Below are 20,380 nucleotides of genomic sequence, written 5' to 3' on the forward strand. Positions count from 1 at the left end.
AAATCCTCATTATTTCACAAAAAAAATGGAAGCACTCGTAACAAGGTGCAGGTGTCCAGTGGCTGTCTCAATCAATGGATTCCTCCTCTTCCACTCCCAATCACAGCAGCTGTAATTGTGCTCTTACCGAACTTGGAAATGATTTATTTTCAGCGTTGTGCCTCATCTTTGGCCTTTTGCCACCAAACCATTACATTGTTGTCAGTTCATTGTGTTTTGTTTTCAAGCTTTTTGGAATCCATTAACGTAAAATCGAATGATCTCAAATGATTTTTTAGTCAAATGTTGATTGAATTGTAACAGTGGCATTTACAGTGAACAGTAGTACTTAATGCATACTGTATAATAATTTTGCAAATCACAGTCTAACAATAATTAATTAAAATAAAGAACAAAATTACAAAACCATGCAGTCAGAAGTCTTGTGCTTGCTCAGCGATAGCCCTGAGTCCTTGCCTGATCACTGTAAACTAGTTGTGACTTTTATCAGCCCTCGTTGATGGAAAGATATCGAGATCCATCTTTATCTTATCTGTTAAAATGAGAACATGAAATGATGCCTTTGGAATGAGGTTAACTGAGCTGCATTTCTCTCCAGGGGTTTATTTTGAATCTTGGTAAATTGCTGACTTGTGTAATTTTCCACCAATTAACAAGATGTAACCAAAGGTTTAAACAGAGTGCGTGTCGAACATAATTGTGCAATTAGAGCTTTAGTAAACATTGCGAGCTTGTGAAAGTGCTTAAGCATCAGCGGTTAACAGAATGTTGCACTGCTATACTTGTATGTAGAATAGTATAATTGCAAAGTATGTCATGCTTTTTCTCACTGTTGTTTGTAGTTTTTTGTAGCGTCCGATCCAACGGTGAAGACTGACAGACTATGGCATGACAAATATACGCTGAGAAAGTCAATGATTCCTTCCTTCATCACAATGGATAAGGCCAGAAAGGTGATTTCTCGGACTGTTCTAAAATTTGTTGCCAGAGATTTATTTCTACTTGGACATTTTCACATTGGTTATATTGGCGGGAAAATTACGTAAATGAAATTCTGATAAATCTCTGGCTGGTGCGTGCTCTTCAAACCCTACTGTCCTCCCAACTGGGGGCAATGTTCAGCTTTGTCCTCGACTGTTTGTTCAGGTGAACATAAAAGATTCTGTAGTATTACTTGAAAGGAGATCAGGGAGTTTTCTGGTCTGCCGGCCATTATTGGCCCTCAATTAGCATCAGCAACTGGTTGTTCATTCAGTTGATGTTTGTGGGACCTTGCTGTGTGCCTACAAATTGCTTACAAAGCAAGAGTGACTGCACTTCAAAAGTAATTTGTTGGCTGTGCAAAGCTTTGAGTTGTCCAGAGGATGCTGGGGCGCTATCTAAGTCCAGGCCCTTCCCTTCCCTCCCCCCCCCTGTTGCTTTTGAATCCTTCTCTAAATATTTAAATTGAAGTCAGGCCGATTTAAGCGACACCCATTGGAATTGAATGGTTCCATGTCCATTTTGTAAACCACTGTATGGCATTTAATTGTGGGTACGATAACATAGTGGTTATGTTACTGGACTAATAATCTAGAGGCCTGGACTAATAGTCCAGAGACGTGAGTTCAAATCCTACCATGGCAGTTGGAGAATTTAAATTCAGCTAATTAAATCTGGAATTAAAAAACAAATATCACTAATTATGACTATAAAACTACAGGATTATCTTAAAAATCCAACTGATTCATTAATGTCCTTTAGGGAAGAAAACCTGCTGTCCTTACCTGGTCTGGCCTAAATGTTGCTCCAGACCCACAGCAATGTAGTTGATTCTTAACCACCCTGGCAAGCCACACAGTTGTCAGCACCACGTTCTTAAGGGCAATTAGAAATGCAAAATAAATGCTGACCTTGACAGTGATGCCTACATCCTGTAAATGAATAAATAATAAAAAAAAAAACTGTGTTGTGATGTGGCTATAACACAACCACCTAGAGATGCTTATTGTGCAGCGCCAATTTAAGCTGCTCCTGAGTGTTATTTCTCAAAAGGCCTTCACTAAAGTGATGTTGAATTTTCAGTTTGACTCAGTTGGTAGCACTTTGAGCTCTGAATCAGTTAACATTTCCCTCCAGGTGCATCCAGACTGATGGCACTGAGGGAGTGTTGCATTGTCAGAAATGCTGTCTTTTGCATGAGCCATTAAACCTAAACCCAACAAAAGTTATGTGGCTACTCGTAGACTGTTGAGAGCCCATTTCATTAAAGGGCTCTGCAGTCAGAAACTTTGTTTTTACTTGTGTACAAACAAAGGTTACATCAACATCGAGCGCACATTATGAAGTATTATTTGTTGGTGGCTAAAGAAGATCCATGTGCTCGATGTAGGTAATGAGTATCTGTTTTGCTGAAATATGACTGCAGGACATCGTAGAGAATTTCGTTGGAGGGTTAACTGATAAGTAAAACAGCTTTTATTTCAAGTGAAGGTACTTATAACGACAATTACCATTTCCAGTTATGGGAAACTATTTAATGTGCTAACTGACCCCATGTTTCAATCACTGATTCTGGAACGTTTTTGAAAGCAGTTGATGTCTTCCTTTTTATATATTTTTTAAAAATACTTTATTTCTTTCTGCCTCAGGTGCTTTTGATTGGCAAATCTATCAATTTCTTGCATCAAGTGTGTCAGGACCGAACTCCGACAGCAAAAATGATGATGGCTGTGACAAAATCTGCTGTTTCACCAAAAGATGGTAAAAGTGTGGTACTGCACCTCAATCTAGATTGTTTTAGAAATACTTTGCTGTCTCTTAGGCTGCATTACAATGAATCTGAAAGTGATAACATAGAAATTCATATATTTTCTCATTTTATTACTCACTTTATGCTATTACATTAAAAGGAGGTACAAGAAGAATAATTTCAGACAAGGGCTTATATAGAGGAAAAATTCTCTTTGGCCTCCTTATCTCGAGAGACAATGGATAAGCTCCTGGAGGTGGTCAGTGGTGTGTGGAGCAACGCCTGGAGTGGCTATAAAGGCCAATTCTAGAGTGACAGACTCTTCCACAGGTGCTGCAGAAAAATTTGATTGTCGGGGCTGTTACACAGTTGGCTCTTCCCTTGCGCCTCTGTCTTTTTTCCTGCCAACTGCTAAGTCTCTTCGACTCGCCACACTTTAGCCCCGCCTTTATGGTTGTCCGCCAGCTCTGGCGAACGCTGGCAACTGACTCCCATGACTTGTGATCAATGTCACAGGACTTCATGTTGCGTTTGCAGACGTCTTTAAAGCGGAGACATGGACGGCCGATGGGTCTGATACCAGTGGCGAGCTCGCTGTACAATGTGTCTTTGGGGATCCTGCCATCTTCCATGAGGAAAAATACAAGCGCACATTTAATGAATTTGATGTTTTTGTGCTAGAATATTCTATAATTCAGTAGCCTGTTTCCTGAGCTAGAACATTCTGTCTTGTTAACTGATGCGCAAACGAATACAAATAATCTGTTCACTGAACAGTCAATAAATGATATGGAAATAAATTAAATTAAATAGGTTTAAAACAAAGTCAGGTAGTTAGCATATAAAAAGTGATCATCCATTTATTGTGTGAACACTTCTTTATCAGACGGTGCTTCAACACAAGCTTTATTTTGACTTTAAGGCTCCTTGTGGCTAAAAAAGTTGTGAATTATTATATGCAACTGGCTGAAACGTTAGATTACAGTAAATTGACACAAATTGTCAAACACACATATACAAGGACGTGTTTGATTTTATTTTTGTTTTGTTAATTCCATTCTAGCTGCTGAACTGTTCACTGATTTGGAAGGTGCTTTTCAAGAAAAGATTGATGCAGCTTATCACGAGACCAGCAAATACCTGTTGGATGTTCTCAACCAGAATTACCATCTGCTGGAGCACATTAAGGCTGTGCGCCGTTACTTACTGTTAGGTCAAGGAGACTTTGTTCGGCACCTCATGGACTTGCTAAAGTGAGTACCACGTTGCCAAAATGTATTTGTGACGTTTGTTAGACTTGAGAGAATTATGACTGAAATTAGGACAGGACAGAGGATACTAAAATGCTAAATCACTAAATTGCAGTAACTCTATCGGCACTTTCAAGCAGGAGATGGGGACATTACTGTTCAACCCTTTGGGGAAAACAGCTGATCAACTGTTCGACCCATGCGAGGAGATGGCTGTTTAACCAAAAGGTGAAACTTCTCCAAGGAAAATGCTTGGAAATGTCTCCTGATTCACAAATGTGATTGAGCAAAAGACCTGGGATATCAGCATGTCACATTGTCCAGTCCCAATGGGTTGACTTCAGATGATGAATTCCCAGTGGACTGGAGCTATTCATATTTTGCAGAATTTGATTGTCGTCTGCACTTTGCCTTGATAACATTGAATCCAACTTTGAGTATTACATTAAATAATTTTTAGGAATTGGAGCACATTTATCAAACAAATCTATTCCTTTTCCATAAACCAATCTCTGTTTCATAGCATCTCTCAATCCCTTTTCCCTTCACTCACTCAGGTCATCTGTTCAACCCATTTGTATTATTCACTTCAAAGAATTTTACGGTAACTGTTCCACATGCTCATCTCTAAATGAATGAGTTCCACCTCACTTCTTCACTGCTTTTCCCCTCGTTTTCAACTCGGCTTTGCAGTATTTAAATCCTCCAACATAGTGAGATATTTGCTTAATCAGTTTTCTTAGTCCTACCATAATCTTGTAAACTTCAATCAGATTACCCCAAAGTCATCTAGTTTCCATAGAAAGTCAGACTAACTTACTTAACCTTTTCTCATAATCGCTAAATTTCATCGCACTTTGTAACTCATGCAGATTTCCATGGCACACTTGCACTTAATTGGTAGAAGGGAGAGATCATTCCTGTCAGAATTTAATGGACAGAGATGAGCAAGTTTATCAGAGCGACAGAGGGGAAATAGGAACTGTCTCGTAGAGTAAGTTTGGATTATTTTAAATATAGAATGCTCCAATTATGATGATTTTGGATTGCCCCCAAGTGTGCATTGAATTATTTTAGGCATATAAAACTTTGACCACCTACGGCAAAAGTGCGAAGAGAAATGCTGACTGGTTTCAATCTCAATGAAGAGCTGGAACCTGTCATAGCCGCTAAGCGCATTGCACTGTTGAACTACAAGAAAGCCCCCAGCGATTTAACATCCGCAGCACTTAAAGCAGCCAGAAGCACTGCACAAAGAACAGCCAGGCGCTGCGCAAACGACTACTGGCAACACCGATGCAGTCATATTCAGCTGGCCTCAGACACCGGAAACATCAGAGGAATGTATGATGGCATGAAGAGAGCTCTTGGGCCAACCATCAAGAAGATCGCCCCCCTCAAATCTAAATCGGGGGACATAATCACTGACCAACGCAAACAGATGGACCGCTGGGTTGAGCACTACCTAGAACTGTACTCCAGGGAGAATGCTGTCACTGAGACTGCCCTCAATGCAGCCCAGCCTCTACCAGTCATGGATGAGCTGGACATAGAGCCAACCAAATCGGAACTCAGTGATGCCATTGATTCTCCAGCCAGCGGAAAAGCCCCTGGGAAGGACAGCATTACCCCTGAAATAATCAAGAGTGCTCTACTCTCAGCACTACATGAACTGCTATGCCTGTGCTGGGACGAGGGAGCAGTACCCCAGGACATGCGCGATGCCAATATCATCACCCTCGATAAAAACAAAGGTGACCGCGGTGACTGCAACAACTACCGTGGAATCTCCTTGCTCAGCATAGTGGGGAAAGTCTTTGCTCGAGTCGCTCTGAACAGGCTCCAGAAGCTGGCCGAGCGCGTCTACCCTGAGGCACAGTGTGGCTTTCGTGCAGAGAGATCGACCGTTGACATGTTGTTCTCCCTTCGTCAGATACAGGAGAAATGCCGCGAACATCAGATGCCCCTCTACATTGCTTTCATTGATCTCCCCAAAGCCTTTGACCTCGTCAGCAGATGTGGTCTCTTCAGACTACTAGAAAAGATTGGATGCCCACCAAAGCTACTAAGTATCATCACCTCATTCCATGACAATATGAAAGGCACAATTCAACATGGTGGCTCCTCATCAGAGCCCTTTCCTATCCTGAGTGGCGTGAAACAGGGCTGTGTTCTCGCACCCACACTTTTTGGGTTTTTCTTCTCCCTGCTGCTTTCACATGCGTTCAAGTCCTCTGAAGAAGGAATTTTCCTCCACACAAGATCAGGGGGCAGGTTGTTCAACCTTGCCCGTCTAAGAGCGAAGTCCAAAGTACGGAAAGTCCTCATCAGGGAACTGCTCTTTGCTGACGATGCTGCTTTAACATCTCTCACTGAAGAGTGCCTGCAGAGTCTCATCGACAGGTTTGCGGCTGCCTGCAATGAATTTGGCCTAACCATCAGCCTCAAGAAAACGAACATCATGGGGCAGGACGTCAGAAATGCTCCATCCATCAATATTGGCGACCACGCTCTGGAAGTGGTTCAAGAGTTCACCTACCTAGGCTCAACTATCACCAGTAACCTGTCTCTAGATGCAGAAATCAACAAGCGCATGGGAAAGGCTTCCACTGCTATGTCCAGACTGGCCAAGAGAGTGTGGGAAAATGGCGCACTGACACACTCGGACTTTTGTGTTCCGTATCAAGCCTGTGTCCTCAGTACCTTGCTCTATGGCAGCGAGGCCTGGACAACGTATGTCAGCCAAGAGCGACGTCTCAATTCATTCCATCTTCGCTGCCTCCGGAGAATACTTGGCATCAGGTGGCAGGACCATATCTCCAACACAGAAGTCTTCGAGGCGGCCAACATCCCCAGCTTGTACACACTACTGAGTCAGCGGCGCTTGAGATGGCTTGGCCATGTGAGCCGCATGGAAGATGGCAGGATCCCCAAGGACACATTGTACAGCGAGCTCGCCACTGGTATCAGACCCACCGGCCGTCCATGTCTCCACTTTAAAGACGTCTGCAAACGCGACATGAAATCCTGTGACATTGATCACACGTCGTGGTAGTCAGTTGCCAGCGTTCGCCAGAGCTGGCGGGCAGCCATAAAGACGGGGCTAAAATGTGGCGAGTCGAAGAGACTTAGTAGTTGGCAGGAAAAAAGACAGAGGCGCCAGGGGAGGGCCAACTGTGCAACAGCCCCGACAAACAAATTCCTCTGCAGCACCTGTGGAAGAGCCTGTCACTCTCGATGTGGCCTTTATAGCCACTCCAGGCGCTGCTTCACAAACCACTGACCACCTCCAGGTGCGTATCCATTGTCTCTCGAGATAAGGAGGCCAAAGAAAGAAAGATATAAGCTGGGTTTCGAAATGATCAGAAACAATACTTATACTGAGTAGCAAAGTAAATTAACCTGCTATGCTTTCACTCAACGGCTTGGGTGATAAATCGACCCTAGATCAATCAACAACAAATTGCATTTATATAGCACCTATAAAGTAGGGAAATTCCCAAAGTTCTTTACAGAAGTGTAATCAGCAATACTTGGACGCTGAGACAATTAAGGAGATATCAGGAGGGGTGAGCAAAAGTTTGGTCAAAGAGCTTGCTTTTAAGGAGGAGGGATCCATGAAGGGGCGAAGGAGTTTAAGCAGGGAATTCAAGAGCTTGCCGTCCAGCTGCCTGAAAGCACAACTACCAATGGTGGCACAAATGAGAAGGGGTGCAAAAACGATCAGAGTTGGAGGAATGAGGCTGGGGTTCATGCATGTTGCTGGAACTGAGTAAAAAGGCCATTACCTTTTATCTAGCTTTGCTGTACAGCTCCAGAGTCCGAAAGCCATCACAGCAGAATGAGAGCTACCGACACCACACTGCTGGAAAATGAACGTGCAAAAAAAGAAGCAACAATGTCGCCTCTTTTTCTAAGAAGTCAACAAAGAGCTCAGAAAATCATTGATTAGTTGTAATGAAACTACAACAGTTGCAAGTGCCAACATACTATTAGAAAACTTAATCGCCCAAAACTGTGGGTATTCATTCAACGTAATGTGCACAATGGTGGTTGCTTGCCAAGTGCAAATAAACCACGACAGATTTTTACTATACATTGTGAGGCGATGAAGCCTCAGATTAACGCACATGAGTCTTTTGCAATTATTTATCATGGGTCCACCGATGAGCAAAACAACTATGTGCTGCATGTTTTTGATTTTATGTCTGGTAAGGCCAAAGATGTCCAGTCAGGAAAGCTAACAACAGTGCTTGCAGACTGCATCCACTTTGAAGCTGTTAATTACACCACAGTTTCCCAAGCTATAATCAAAACTGTTTCGAAATATGGTGCAGATTTTAACAAAGTGTCCGCTTTCATTTGTGACAATGCAACTTACATGACAAAATCTTTCAACTCTGTGCTCCAAGGTGTAATGCCTATTGCTGTCCATATTATATGTAATGCACATATATTTTTCTGGTCAGTGAGCTGTGGAAAAGTGAGTTTGGTAAAGTTGACAAATTGCTCAGCTAAATTAAAAAGATCTTCAAACACTGCCCTAGACACAAGCTTTGATACAGGTAACACATTGCAAATGCAGTTGAAATGACTAAAATTGGGGGACAAAACATAGCCCTTCCTCCAGAGTCAGTAATTACATGTTGGAATTGTTGGTTTCAGGCAGTATAGTATCATGTAGCTTACCTGAAATACTACTCGGACTTCGTCTCGGAAGAGCTCACATTGACACTGAAAACACAGGTTTGAAGAGACATTGTAACCCTTCTGAACAATGCTCAGCTGAAAGAAGAGGTTCAGTTTGTTGCCAAGAATGCTACACGACTGATGGATTTAATCACTCGGTTTGAATTTTGACATGCCACAATCCACAAAGCTTAAAATAAAGTAATGGATGTGCTATTCTGGGCTGAAGCATAGTCAAACGAACAACACTCTGATAACGCTGAATTAAATGCCTGTGCTCAACAGATTTTGTCTTGCATGGCAAAGAAGCTCAAACAATATGCTATGGGGAAGAGCCAAGTGGTGAAGAAAAAACAAATCAGAGGTTTCGGCAACCTTCTGTGGTGTTCCTGAAAGCTGTGTATAACTTTGACCCTGCACAAATGCACCTGCTGATGGTGGATTTAAACTCGTGTGCGATTCCTGCCTTTGGCAAGAAGTGTAGGTTGGAGATTTCTGCTTGTAAAAGCATTGCAAAAGAAGCAGTTTGTATTTTGCCTATACTGCAGTTTTGGAACTCTGGAACATAGAATCCCCCACCTTGCAAGGCTAGCACAGTGCTGTCTGACAATTCCAACAAACTGGGGATGCGGAGGGAGCTGTGTCTAAACACGGGCAGCTATTCACAGCGCAGAGATGTGGAATGAGGAAAGACAGTTGCAGGTTGCTTGATGCTCCCATTCAACCACTGACTTCAACGAGTAAAGAATGTGACCTGTTTATAGTCAGCTTTTTACAATAGTTTTTGAGTATATAGTAAATGCCATTTGAAACTAGAAACCTCCCTTGTCTTTATTTTAAATAGATAATTTTCATGGTTTGTTGTGACACTGAAATTTACAATTCAACTCTGTGAAATTCATGATTCTTAAAATGCTGTGACCTTGAAATTTTTTATTTTGACCATAAATTTGGTAGGGCCCTAGTGATGGGATATGATGGGGTGGTTTTGGATGAACTGAAATTTGCAAGGGGAGGAGGATGGCAGGGAAAGCATCAGAGTAGTGGTCTCTGAAAGTTAAGGCTGGATGAGGAAAAGATTGGTGAGGGTTTCAGCAACAGATGGGCTGAGGCAGAGCAGACTGAGGTGAATGGGAGTACACAGTCTTTGTCTTGGAGGTGATATGAGCTAAGAAACTCAACCTGATGTGTAACAGATTTCCAAGATCATGAATAGTTTGCTTCTGCTTGAGGCTCAGGCAGTTGAGAGTGTCGCTGGCAATGGAGCAGAGTCTGTCGTGTGGGCTGAGGATGACCTCTGTCTATTTAGCTGACTCATGGAGAAATAGTTATTAGGCAACATGCTAAAGTGAACTGGCAAATTAGGTTAAGGGATAGGTCAATAGCGATGCAGTGGCAGACATTTAAGGGGATATTTCAGAGTACGCAGAATAGATACATTCCAACGAGAAAGAAAAATTCCAAAGGGAGGACCCACCATCGGTGGTTCACTTTATTAAAAAAGAAGTTAAAGATAGTAGCAAGTTTAAAGTAAAAGCTTATAATTGTGCAAAGCTGGGTGGCAGGTCAAAAGATTAGACAGAATATAAAAAAGCAAAGAATGACTGGAAGATTTATGAGAGAAAGCGAGCTAGAAATATAAAAACAGACTAAGAGTTTCTATAGGTATTTTAAAAGAAAAGAATTAACAAAGTGAGCATTGGACCTATAGAAAGTGAGTCTGGGGAATTAAATATGGAGATGGCAGATGAATTCAACAGGTATTTTGCATCGGTATTTGCTGTAGGGGATACATGTAACATCCCAGAAATAGCTGTAAATCGGGAAATGGGAGGGAGGGAGGAACGCAAGAAAATTACAATCACCAGGGAAGTGATACTGAGCAAATTGTTGGAACTATGGGCTGACAAGTCCCTGATTCACAATGGACTTCATCCTAGGGGCTTAAAGGAAGTGGCTAGCGAGATAGTTAATGCATTGGTTTTAATTTTCCAAAATTCCCTAGATTCAGGGAAGGTTCCATTTAGATTGGGAAATAGGGAATGCAACTCTTTTATTCAAAAAGGGAGGGAGACAGAAAGCAGGAAAGTACGAGCCAGTTAGCGTAACATCTGTTTTAGGAAAAATCTATAGTTAGAATCTATTATTAAAGACGTGTTAGCAGGGCACTTAGAAAAACTCAAGATCATCAGGCAGACTCAACCTGGTTTTGTGAAAGGGAAATCATGTTTAACCAATTCATTGGAGTTCTTTGAAGAAATAACGTGCTGTTGATAAAGGGGCACCGGTGGATGTACTGTACTTAGATTTCCAGAAGGCATTTGATAAGGTGCCACATCAAAGATTATTGCGGAAAATAAAAGCTCATGGTGTAGGGGGTAACATATTGGCATGGATAGAAGATTGGCTAGCTAACAGGAAGCAGAGAGTAGGCATAATTGGGTCATTTTCTGGTTGGCAAGATGTAACGAGTGGTGTGCCACAGGGATCTGTGCTGGGGCCTCAGCTTTTTGTAATTTATATAAATGACTTGGATGAAGGGACGGAAGGTATGGTTGCTAAATTTGCTGATGACGTAAAGCTAGGTAGGAAAGTAAGTTGTGAAGAGAACATAAGGAGGCTACAAAGAGATATAGATAGGTTAAGTGAGTGGGCAAAGACCTGGCAACTGGAGTATAATGTGGGAAAGTGTGTAATTGTCCACTTTGGCAGGAAGAATAAAAAAGAAGCATATTATCTAAATGATGAGAGATTGCAGAGCTCTGAGATGCAGAGGGATCAGGGTGTCCTTGTGCATGAATCGCAAAAGGTTGGTATGCAGGTACAGCATGTAATTAGGAAAGCTAATGAAATGTTTTCGTTTATTTCGAGGGGAATTGAATACAAAAGTAGGGAGGTTATGCTTCAGCTATAGAGGGCATTGGTGAGACCACATCTGGAGTACTGTGTACAGTATTGGTCTCCTTAATTAAGGAAGGATGTAAATGCACTGGAAGCAGTTCAGAGAAGGCTTACTAGAATAATACCTGGAATTGGCAGGTTGTCTTATGGGGAAAGGTTGGACAGGTTAGGCTTATATTCGCTGGAGTTTAGAAGAGGAAGAGGCGATTTGATTGAAACATACAAGATCCTGAGGGGTCTTGACAAGGTGGATGTGAAAAGGATGTATCCTCTTGTGGAAGAATCTAGAACTAGGGGTCACTATCTTAAAAATAAAGGGTTGCCCATTTAAGACAGATGAGAATTTTTTTCTCGGTCGTGATTCTTCGGAACTCTCTTCCTCAAAAGGTGGTAGAAGCAGAGTCTTTGAATTTTTTTAAGGCAGAGGTAGATAAATTCTTGACAAGCAAGGGGGTGAAAGGTTATCTGGGGTAGGCGGGAATGTGGAGTTTAGGTTACAATCAGATAAGCCATGATCTTTTTGAATGGCAGAGCAGGCTTGAGAGGCCAAGTGGCCTACTCCTCCTAATTCGTACATTCATATGTGATCTAGAATCTGTCTCTCCTGCTTAACGTGTGATCTAGCCTGAGTAGCGCGTATATGACGTGTTTATTTACTGAGCTCTGAAGTGCTATAAAGTTATTCAGATGAGCCACAAGGGTAATTAATATTTAATGAACGAAAATAATATGGTAATATTTTTAATGTTTATTGATATGGTAACACTGTGTTATAGGCCAGAGCTGGCGAGATCAGCCTCGACATTGTATCAGCATAATTTGACCGGAATCCTTGAGACTGCTGTCAGAGCCACTAATGCACAATTTGATAGCCCAGAGATCCTCAAACGTCTGGATGTTAGACTCCTGGAGGTAATTAATAACATGGATGCACATAAAGGGATCATATACAGGGTAGGTGCTGTAAGCTTTCCTTTCACTTCGTGTTCCAGACTTATGGGATTGATGATGACTTTATAGTAACAATCTTGCATAAAATGAGTTTGTAAAGCCTCTGTTGCTAATGGGCATGAGGCATTTTTGGGTGATGTTTACCTCATTCATAGTCTTTGGCTGACAAGTGCCATGTTGTAATCTTCACTCTTGCGCATATTTTAGTTTAACTGTTCTGTGGACTAGAAGCACCTACAGTGATGCCTTTTATGGGTCCAATTTATTGAGTACTGACATGATAAAGTCACAGTTGGAATTGAAGCAGTGATTAGCTGTAATTACAAGAGCCCTTTTCCACACAGTGCTCAAATAGCTGATACTGATGGCAGTCAATATTCCCTCTAAGTGGGTATGTAGCTGTGCAACATTCCAGAACATACCATGCAGGGAACAAACAAGCCATCTGCAACCAATGTTCCCATAAGATGCATCCCTGTGCAGCTGTGTGGCAACCTTAAAGGAACCATGCAATGCATAAGGTTGCTGTGCACAGGGAATATTGGTGGCAGTGCCATTTTCTCCAAACTTACTGTTCTCCTTTCCCTCCTTTCTAGATATCAGCTGGAGATACAGGCTGGGATGTCTTCAGCTTGGATTATCATGTTGATGGCCCAATTGCAACAGTAAGTCCACTTACAGTGAAGGAATCCTTGAAATATACCTGGATAATGCAGCACCTGAGTAGTTTATTTTAAAGCTACTTTCGTAGTGGTTTTTGAGAAGCTTCTTATTTCATTGACATTTTACCTGAAGTTGAATTGAGTTAATAATTTATAGGAGCTAAAAGGTTTCCAGTTATGAAAAATTAATACCAGCTGTGCACTGGTGTTCTAAATTTTTCATTGTTCTCTTATAATAGCTTAAAAATAGTTCTTGTAAATCAAAGCAATGAATTATTGTGGCTTTTCTGTATTTATGCAAATAGGTCATCTAAAACTGCAATCCTTATATAGTTATTTTAATTTGTAGAAGACCCAAATGACAACAGTTGTAGCTTTAAGCCATTCGTGATCAAGGTGCCCTGTATGAGGCAGTGTTATCTGATAGTGAAATGGAATCTCTGATGGTAATGTCCCTAATTCTGATACTAGAATAATTTCTGCTATCGGCCACCACCACCACCAACCCCTCCTCCCCCCGCCCCCCCAATGCACTTTGCCCATCCCTCTCCCCTTCCCTTTTCCTTTCCCCCCTGCCTGTGTCCCCTCTCCGTGCAGGGAACATTTTTGGGGGAGAAAGTCAGGGAGCGAGGTAGTAACATGGGTTTTTGCAATTTATTAACTTATTCATTTATTTACTATCTGTTCTGTTTCAGGTGTTTACTCGAGAATGTATGAGCCATTATTTAAGAGTGTTCAACTTTCTCTGGAGAGCGAAGCGAATGGAGTACGTTCTCACTGACATCTGGAAGGGGCAGATGTGTAATGCCAAACTCCTGAAAAGCATACCAGGTACAAGTTTACCTTTCCTCTCCCTCCAACACCCCCTCTCCTTTCTACACCAGCTGTCCCCTGTCTCCTAGCTGCCCCCTACCCCCCATTCCACTTCCTCAGCATGTCCTAAAGGCATCAACTCCTGCTGTAGTCTGATTCTATAGCACTTCACTGGGACTGCTTGGGTCCGCTTAGACCATGGAGGCAGGCAATCCAACTGTGAGGCATCGCAGCCAAAAGATCCTCCCCTCCCTCACACCTCTATGTGCTCCTTCTGGAATGAGCCACTGGACAGTGATGAAGGATTAAATCCTAGTTGAATTTTTTCTTTATTTCATCCTGCTTGAATTAGCCACAGTGTCCAGCTGCTGCTATGACTAAGATTAGCTAACAGGAGTCGAACATATAATCTCCTGGTATGTGATTCAGTGCGTCCACCAGCCATGCTCTAGTGACATTTAAATACAAAGGCTCATACCTTGAAACTCTCACCTGGGCTTCTTCCAGTGACTAGATCATCAAATCAGGGTGGATGTTGTTACTGAGCCCGTTAACAGTTTGAATGCGGTTGTGAGAAGTGACCTCACTCGCTATATGTTACACTGGCGCGTCTATCAGTGAGTCTGGGCCTGTTGTCCCTCTTGATCCACTTCCTCCTTCATGTTCTTACCTTGCTGTCTGATTCCCACTGTCGCACTTGTGTCCAGACAAGTGCAGCCAGGTTTTCTCCACCACCATCAGTTTATTACGCAGGAATAGGACTTAAATGTCTATCGAGCTATGACTGCTCCATGGAACATAGTTATATTTTACTCATTGTGGGTCTTTATGGCTGAGCTGATGAAGAAATGCATGGTTGAATGTTTAACCTGTGTTGCCAGGGGGCTGTATTAGTCTGTCCTTTTCCCTTGTTTCTGTTTAGTGATGTGATCGATAGACATGGTTGGAATGTGGTTCAGCTGGATTGTCCTGCAAAGGAGTGAGCTTTCTGTGCTCAGAACTTTGATTTTTCTGTTCTTATTCCTGTTGGTGTCATCAGAAGACCACCAGAGGGCAGCAGCAGATGGCAATCTCAGATTCCCAAAACTACTGAGTGTGACTGGATTTAATGCCTGTTGCTATTGTTCAGAGGAAGGTAGAACAAAGCTTGGGCCCAATTGGACAGGGGGACATTAATGCTGCTGGTGCCACTTTCCACTTTCTTCTTTGACTTTTTTTTTTGCTGCATTGATAACTGGATGAAGTATGCGTATTTCAGGTTGACCTGTAGGTGCTGGTCTTGGAGCCATGTTACATTTTGATTGCACAATGCATTCAAACTTCCACACAAATTAGGGTTGTATTCCCTGGAATTTAGAAGATTGAGGGGTGATTTCATCCAAGTTTTTAAGATATTAAGGGGAACAGATAGGGTAGATAGAGAGAAACAGTATATGTTGTTTGGGGAGTCAAAGACGAGGGGCATAGTCTAAACATTAGTCAGACTTTTTTAGGTCAATTGTCACTATTAAATTTGTAATTGATAGATTTTTGTTAACCAAACGTATTAAGAGATATTGAACAAAGGTTATTGAGTTAGAATGCAGATCAGCCATTATCTCATGGAATGGCGGAACAGGCTCAAGGAACTGAATAGCCTCCTCCTGTTCCCATGTTCTTGGTCTGAATAACACTCACCACAGGGTGGGACTTTGGTTTCTGAGAAAGCTTCAGATACCATTCGCAGGAGTGAAAGTATTATCCATATCTCTCAAATGATTGCCAAATGGATAGAAAGTTCAGAATTCACAGACAGCAAGTGTGACGGTGTAATATTGAACCCACGTGTTCAGAGTGGCATGTGTAAGATGTTTGTATCTAAATTTTGGAGCTGGATTATACCCCACTGGATTGAAGATGCAACTGTTGTGAGTTTTGTTAGCTCATATAACTCCAGCGGATGAGTTAGCGGCACTTCTCTAGTTTATGTTAAACCTCATGCCTTTTTGAAAGGCTTTTGTCACTACAGGCTAGTTAAGAATTAATGCATGAAATGAATGTTAACCTGCAAAATGCTTCATTGCTTCATGAAAAATTGATCATCCTTTTAAAAAAAAAAAGAAAATTGATTCACCAACAAGTGTCAGATGTCTATATCCCTTAAGTTTGATGTCTTAAGATCTCAATGTTCTTCCACTGTTACAAAGTGTATTCCTTTTTGTTTCCTCCCTACAGAGTTGTCAGGGGTGCTCCACCAGTGTCATATTCTGGCTTCCGAAATGGTGCACTTTGTGCATCAGATGCAGTATTACATCACTTTCGAGGTATGCCCAACAAGGATCATACAACATGTGTAAATTTGCTACTGAATTAGATTTCTGTTCAAAATATATTGCCAGTATTGTTAATGTTCTCCTCGATAACTAATTATGTTTACACAACATTGTAAAATGAACATGTAAAATGTTGTTTGAAATTTGATTCAGAAGTTTGTTTAGAGGTAGGTGTTTAACTGCTCAACAAAGCAATCTTTTATCAGTGGGTAATCCAAGATCGCCACTATCTATTATTCATTCCTTTCCTGCATGCACTGTAATCATATCATCAGCACTACATGATGCTCTTGCCTCTTTGGTGTCAGACACCAGACACAGTGAGGGTCCATTTACCCACCCCCCCACATAGACCAGCTACACTGAAGGTCCATTCACCCTCTGCCCCCCCACACCACCTACTGGTAACAGCTGTAGTGTGGCCCATTCCATTCCTCAGTGTGATTAGTTCCTTGAGAGCCATTGAAAAAATATATTCACTGCCTCCAAGAAGGTGATCCATAAGCCGGGGAGCGAGCACGCACTCACTGCTCTCAGTATGCAGATCCTGCCACTGCTTGGAACAATATTCCGGAGACCTGGGAGACCGTAGAGGCAGTGGACGTGCGAGGAAACGCACCGGAGAAGGAGAGTATAAATCCAGCCTGGGTTTCGGGGCCTACTCTTACCTGGAGACTAGAGAGGTAGGCTGTGGCTGTGGCTGGAAGGCAGTGCACGCTGTGTTGGAAGACTGAAGAAAAAATCTAAAAGTCACATCACGGGAAAGGTGTAGGATGATTGGTTGGTGAGTAATTTCTGTGAGCGTTTGTCTGTAAATAGCTGGAAAATTAGAAAAACGTAAAATTTTCTTTTTAAAGTAACACTCAATTAACTACCTTTACAGGTGGTAAGATTTATAGGTATTACTAAAGTTTAAATCAGTTACATAAGTGGTTGGTGAGTTGAGGCATTATTTTGAAAAATTATTTTAAAAATAAATATATGATTTAATTAAGTAAATTAATTAAAACACAATAAAGATGGTGGGGCAGGTGATGTTTTGCCGGGAGTAGCACTGGGCATATCTCACAATGAGGTGTCAATCTGGTGAAGCTACAACGCACAACTACTTGTATGCCAAAGAGCATAAGCAGCATGCGATAGACAGAGCTAAGCAATCCCATAAGCAACAGATCAGATCTAGGTTCTACAGTCCTGCCACATCCAGCCGTGAATGGTGGTGTACAATTAAGCAACTAACTGCAGGAGGCGACTCCACAAATATCCCCATCCTCAATGATGGGGGAGCCCAGCACATCAGAGGAAAAGATGAGGCTGAAGCATTTGCAACAATCTTCAGCCAGAAGTGCCGAGTTGATGATCTATCTCGGCCTCCTCCTGAAGTCCCCAGCATCACAGATTGCAGACTTCAGCCAATTCGATTCACTCCACTTGATATCCAGAAACGACTGAAAGCACTGGATACTGCAAAGGCTATGGGCCCTAACAATGTTCTGGCAATAGTACTGAAGACCTGTGCTCCAGGACTTGCCATGCCCCTAGCCAAACTGTTCCAGTACAGCTCCAACACTGGCATCTACCTGGCAATGTGGAAAATTGCCCAGGTTTGTCCTTTACAAAAAAAAGCAGGACGAGTCCAACCCGGCTAATTACCGCCCCATCAGTCAATGGGAATCCAACCAGCAGAGAGATTTCCCCTGATTCCCATTGCCTCTAGTTTTGCTAGGGTTCCTTGATGCCATACTCGGTCAAATGCTGCCTTGATGTCAAAGGCAGTCACTCTGACCTCCCCTCTGGGAGTTGAGCTCTTTTGTCCACGTTTGAACCAAGGCTGTAATGAGGTCAGGAACTGAGTGACCCTGGCGGAACCCAAACTGAGCGTCACTGAGCAGGTTATTGCTAAGCAAGTGCCACTTGATGGCACTGTTGATGACACCTTCCATCACTTTACTGATGATTGAGAGTAGACTGATGGGGCGGTAATTCGCCGTGTTGGACTTGTCCTGCTTTTTCTGTACATGACATACCTGGGCACATTTCCACATTGCAGGGTAGATGCCAGTGTTGTAGCTGTACTGGAACAGCTTGGCTAGGGGCGCGGCAAGTTCTGGAGCACAGGTCTTCAGTACTATTGCACAATGTTCATCACCATTCGCGACTCCTCAGCTACTGAAGCAGTCTGTGTACAATTGCAGCAAGACCTGGACAATATCCAGGCTTGGGTTGATGAGTTGCAAGTAACATTCACCCCACACAAGTGCCAGGCAACGACAATCTCCAACAAGAGAGATTTAGCCATCTCCCCTTGACATTCAACGGCATTGCCATTGCTGAATCCCCCACTATCAACATTCTGGGGGCTACCATTGACCAGAAACTGTAGTGGAGTAGCCATATAAATACTGTGGCTACAAGAGCAGGTCAGAGGCTTGGAATCCTGCAGCGAGTAATTCATCTCCTGACTCCCCAAAGCCTGTCCAGCATCTACAAGGCACAAGTCAGGATTGTGATGGAATACTCTCCACTTGCCTGGATGCAGCTCTAACAACACTCGAGAAACTCAACACCATCCAGGGCAAAGCAGCCCGCTTGATTGGCACCCCATCCACTCCCTATTCAGCGACGCCCACAGACTATGAACGAATAACAAAAAAGCTGTAGCATGTGGGAGCAGGTGGACACCAGTCTGATCCATAGCAACCACATCTGCAGTAAGTGTCTGCAGCTCGATGAGCTCTGGCTCAGAATCAGCGAGCTGGATGTCAGGCTACAGACACTGTGATGTATCAGGGAGGTGGGAAGTTACCTGGACACTTTGTTCCAGAAGTTGATCACATCCCTTAGGATAGTGTCTTGTTCCGACCAAGGTGGGAAGAGTGCATTGTCTTTTCTAGTTGCTCTTCTTAAACAAGTCGCAACATATATTTATATGTTTACCCCATTACCGGTATGGCCAATCATAGATTCTACTCTTTATCCCAGAATAAAATACACCAACCAGGTTTCTGTAATAAACAACAAAATTATCAATTTATTATAAAACAAGATTTAATCAGTGATGAAGCAAATTATTAATATAAGGAGTGAAGTGAAAGTTCCCTTTTTATCATAGCCCCTCACACAGACGCACGTCAGTTGACCGAGAAATAGAGATTTTTTTCTTTAGAGCTCTGTTACAAAAAAAAAGGCAAAAAAGAATACTTTGGCTAAATAATTATTAATTCTTGAAGAAAAAAAGAGAAGGTATGGAAAGATGTCAGATGTCTTTTTTTGTCGGGTATATGGTGACATGTCACTGGAATCCTTTACTGGAACAATTCATTCCGGCGGCATCGAGGATTTATCCGGCAGGTTTTACCAGCGCCTCAGGTGAAATGTGGCAATAGGTTTCAAGTAGGCCATTCAGGATGAATGCAGCATCAATCTCTGTATGTCTTACACTTGCTTCTAAGAGCTTCTCAAAGAGATGGAAAAGCTGGCAGGCTTTTCAGAGAGATTGAAAAGGCTGAGCTGGGGTGACAGCTCTTCAGGTTGATAAAACTCCAACTGACTGTCCAAAGCGAAAGCAAAGCAATGTCTCAAGCATCAAGCCTCCTGACCCCTATAAATCTTTACCTGTAACTTCTCTGTAAACATTTCCCCCAAGTCATAAAGCCCCTGCTGGGTAATTATCCAAAAACAGGTGACTTCCAGTAGGGGTTGTTTACAAACCAAGTCCAAAAGACCTTACAATGACCTCTTTTTAAAAAAAAAACGGAAGTCCCAGCATCTATGGAATCCTTTTTATCAGTTTTAAAACCTAAATCATCAACATTTAATAAAAAATGGGAGTACTTTGTAACACCTCCACCCTTGGAGGAATGAAACTCCATTTTCAAATGCATTTCATTACAATGAGTGGGGAAAAAACAGATGAAAAATATTTTAAAACATAATTTCATGCTCATTCACTCTTTACCTGAAGCTATTACCGTTCTGCTTTGTACCTTCTTTCAACTCCGATAACTCAAAGCAAAGTCATATCCTAGACAAAGCATCCACAACTACATTATTTTTCCCCCACAATGTGGA

General features: G+C 42.3%; 1 protein-coding gene across 2 annotated transcripts in view; it reads left to right on the forward strand.

The window, feature by feature from the left end:
* tubgcp3 (tubulin gamma complex component 3) overlaps positions 1-20,380 on the forward strand; it is a 131,281-nt gene that overhangs the window by 78,314 nt on the left and 32,587 nt on the right. For both annotated transcript variants that reach the window (XM_068034161.1, XM_068034160.1), the window contains exons 12-18: positions 843-953; positions 2,631-2,742; positions 3,795-3,984; positions 12,348-12,483; positions 13,119-13,187; positions 13,880-14,015; positions 16,212-16,300. In XM_068034161.1, coding sequence (XP_067890262.1) covers positions 843-953; positions 2,631-2,742; positions 3,795-3,984; positions 12,348-12,483; positions 13,119-13,187; positions 13,880-14,015; positions 16,212-16,300 — 843 coding nt within the window. The remainder of the gene's footprint in view (positions 1-842; positions 954-2,630; positions 2,743-3,794; positions 3,985-12,347; positions 12,484-13,118; positions 13,188-13,879; positions 14,016-16,211; positions 16,301-20,380) is intronic.

This window comes from Heterodontus francisci, chromosome 6, assembly GCF_036365525.1.
Source record: "Heterodontus francisci isolate sHetFra1 chromosome 6, sHetFra1.hap1, whole genome shotgun sequence".
Taxonomy (NCBI): Eukaryota; Metazoa; Chordata; class Chondrichthyes; order Heterodontiformes; family Heterodontidae; genus Heterodontus; species Heterodontus francisci.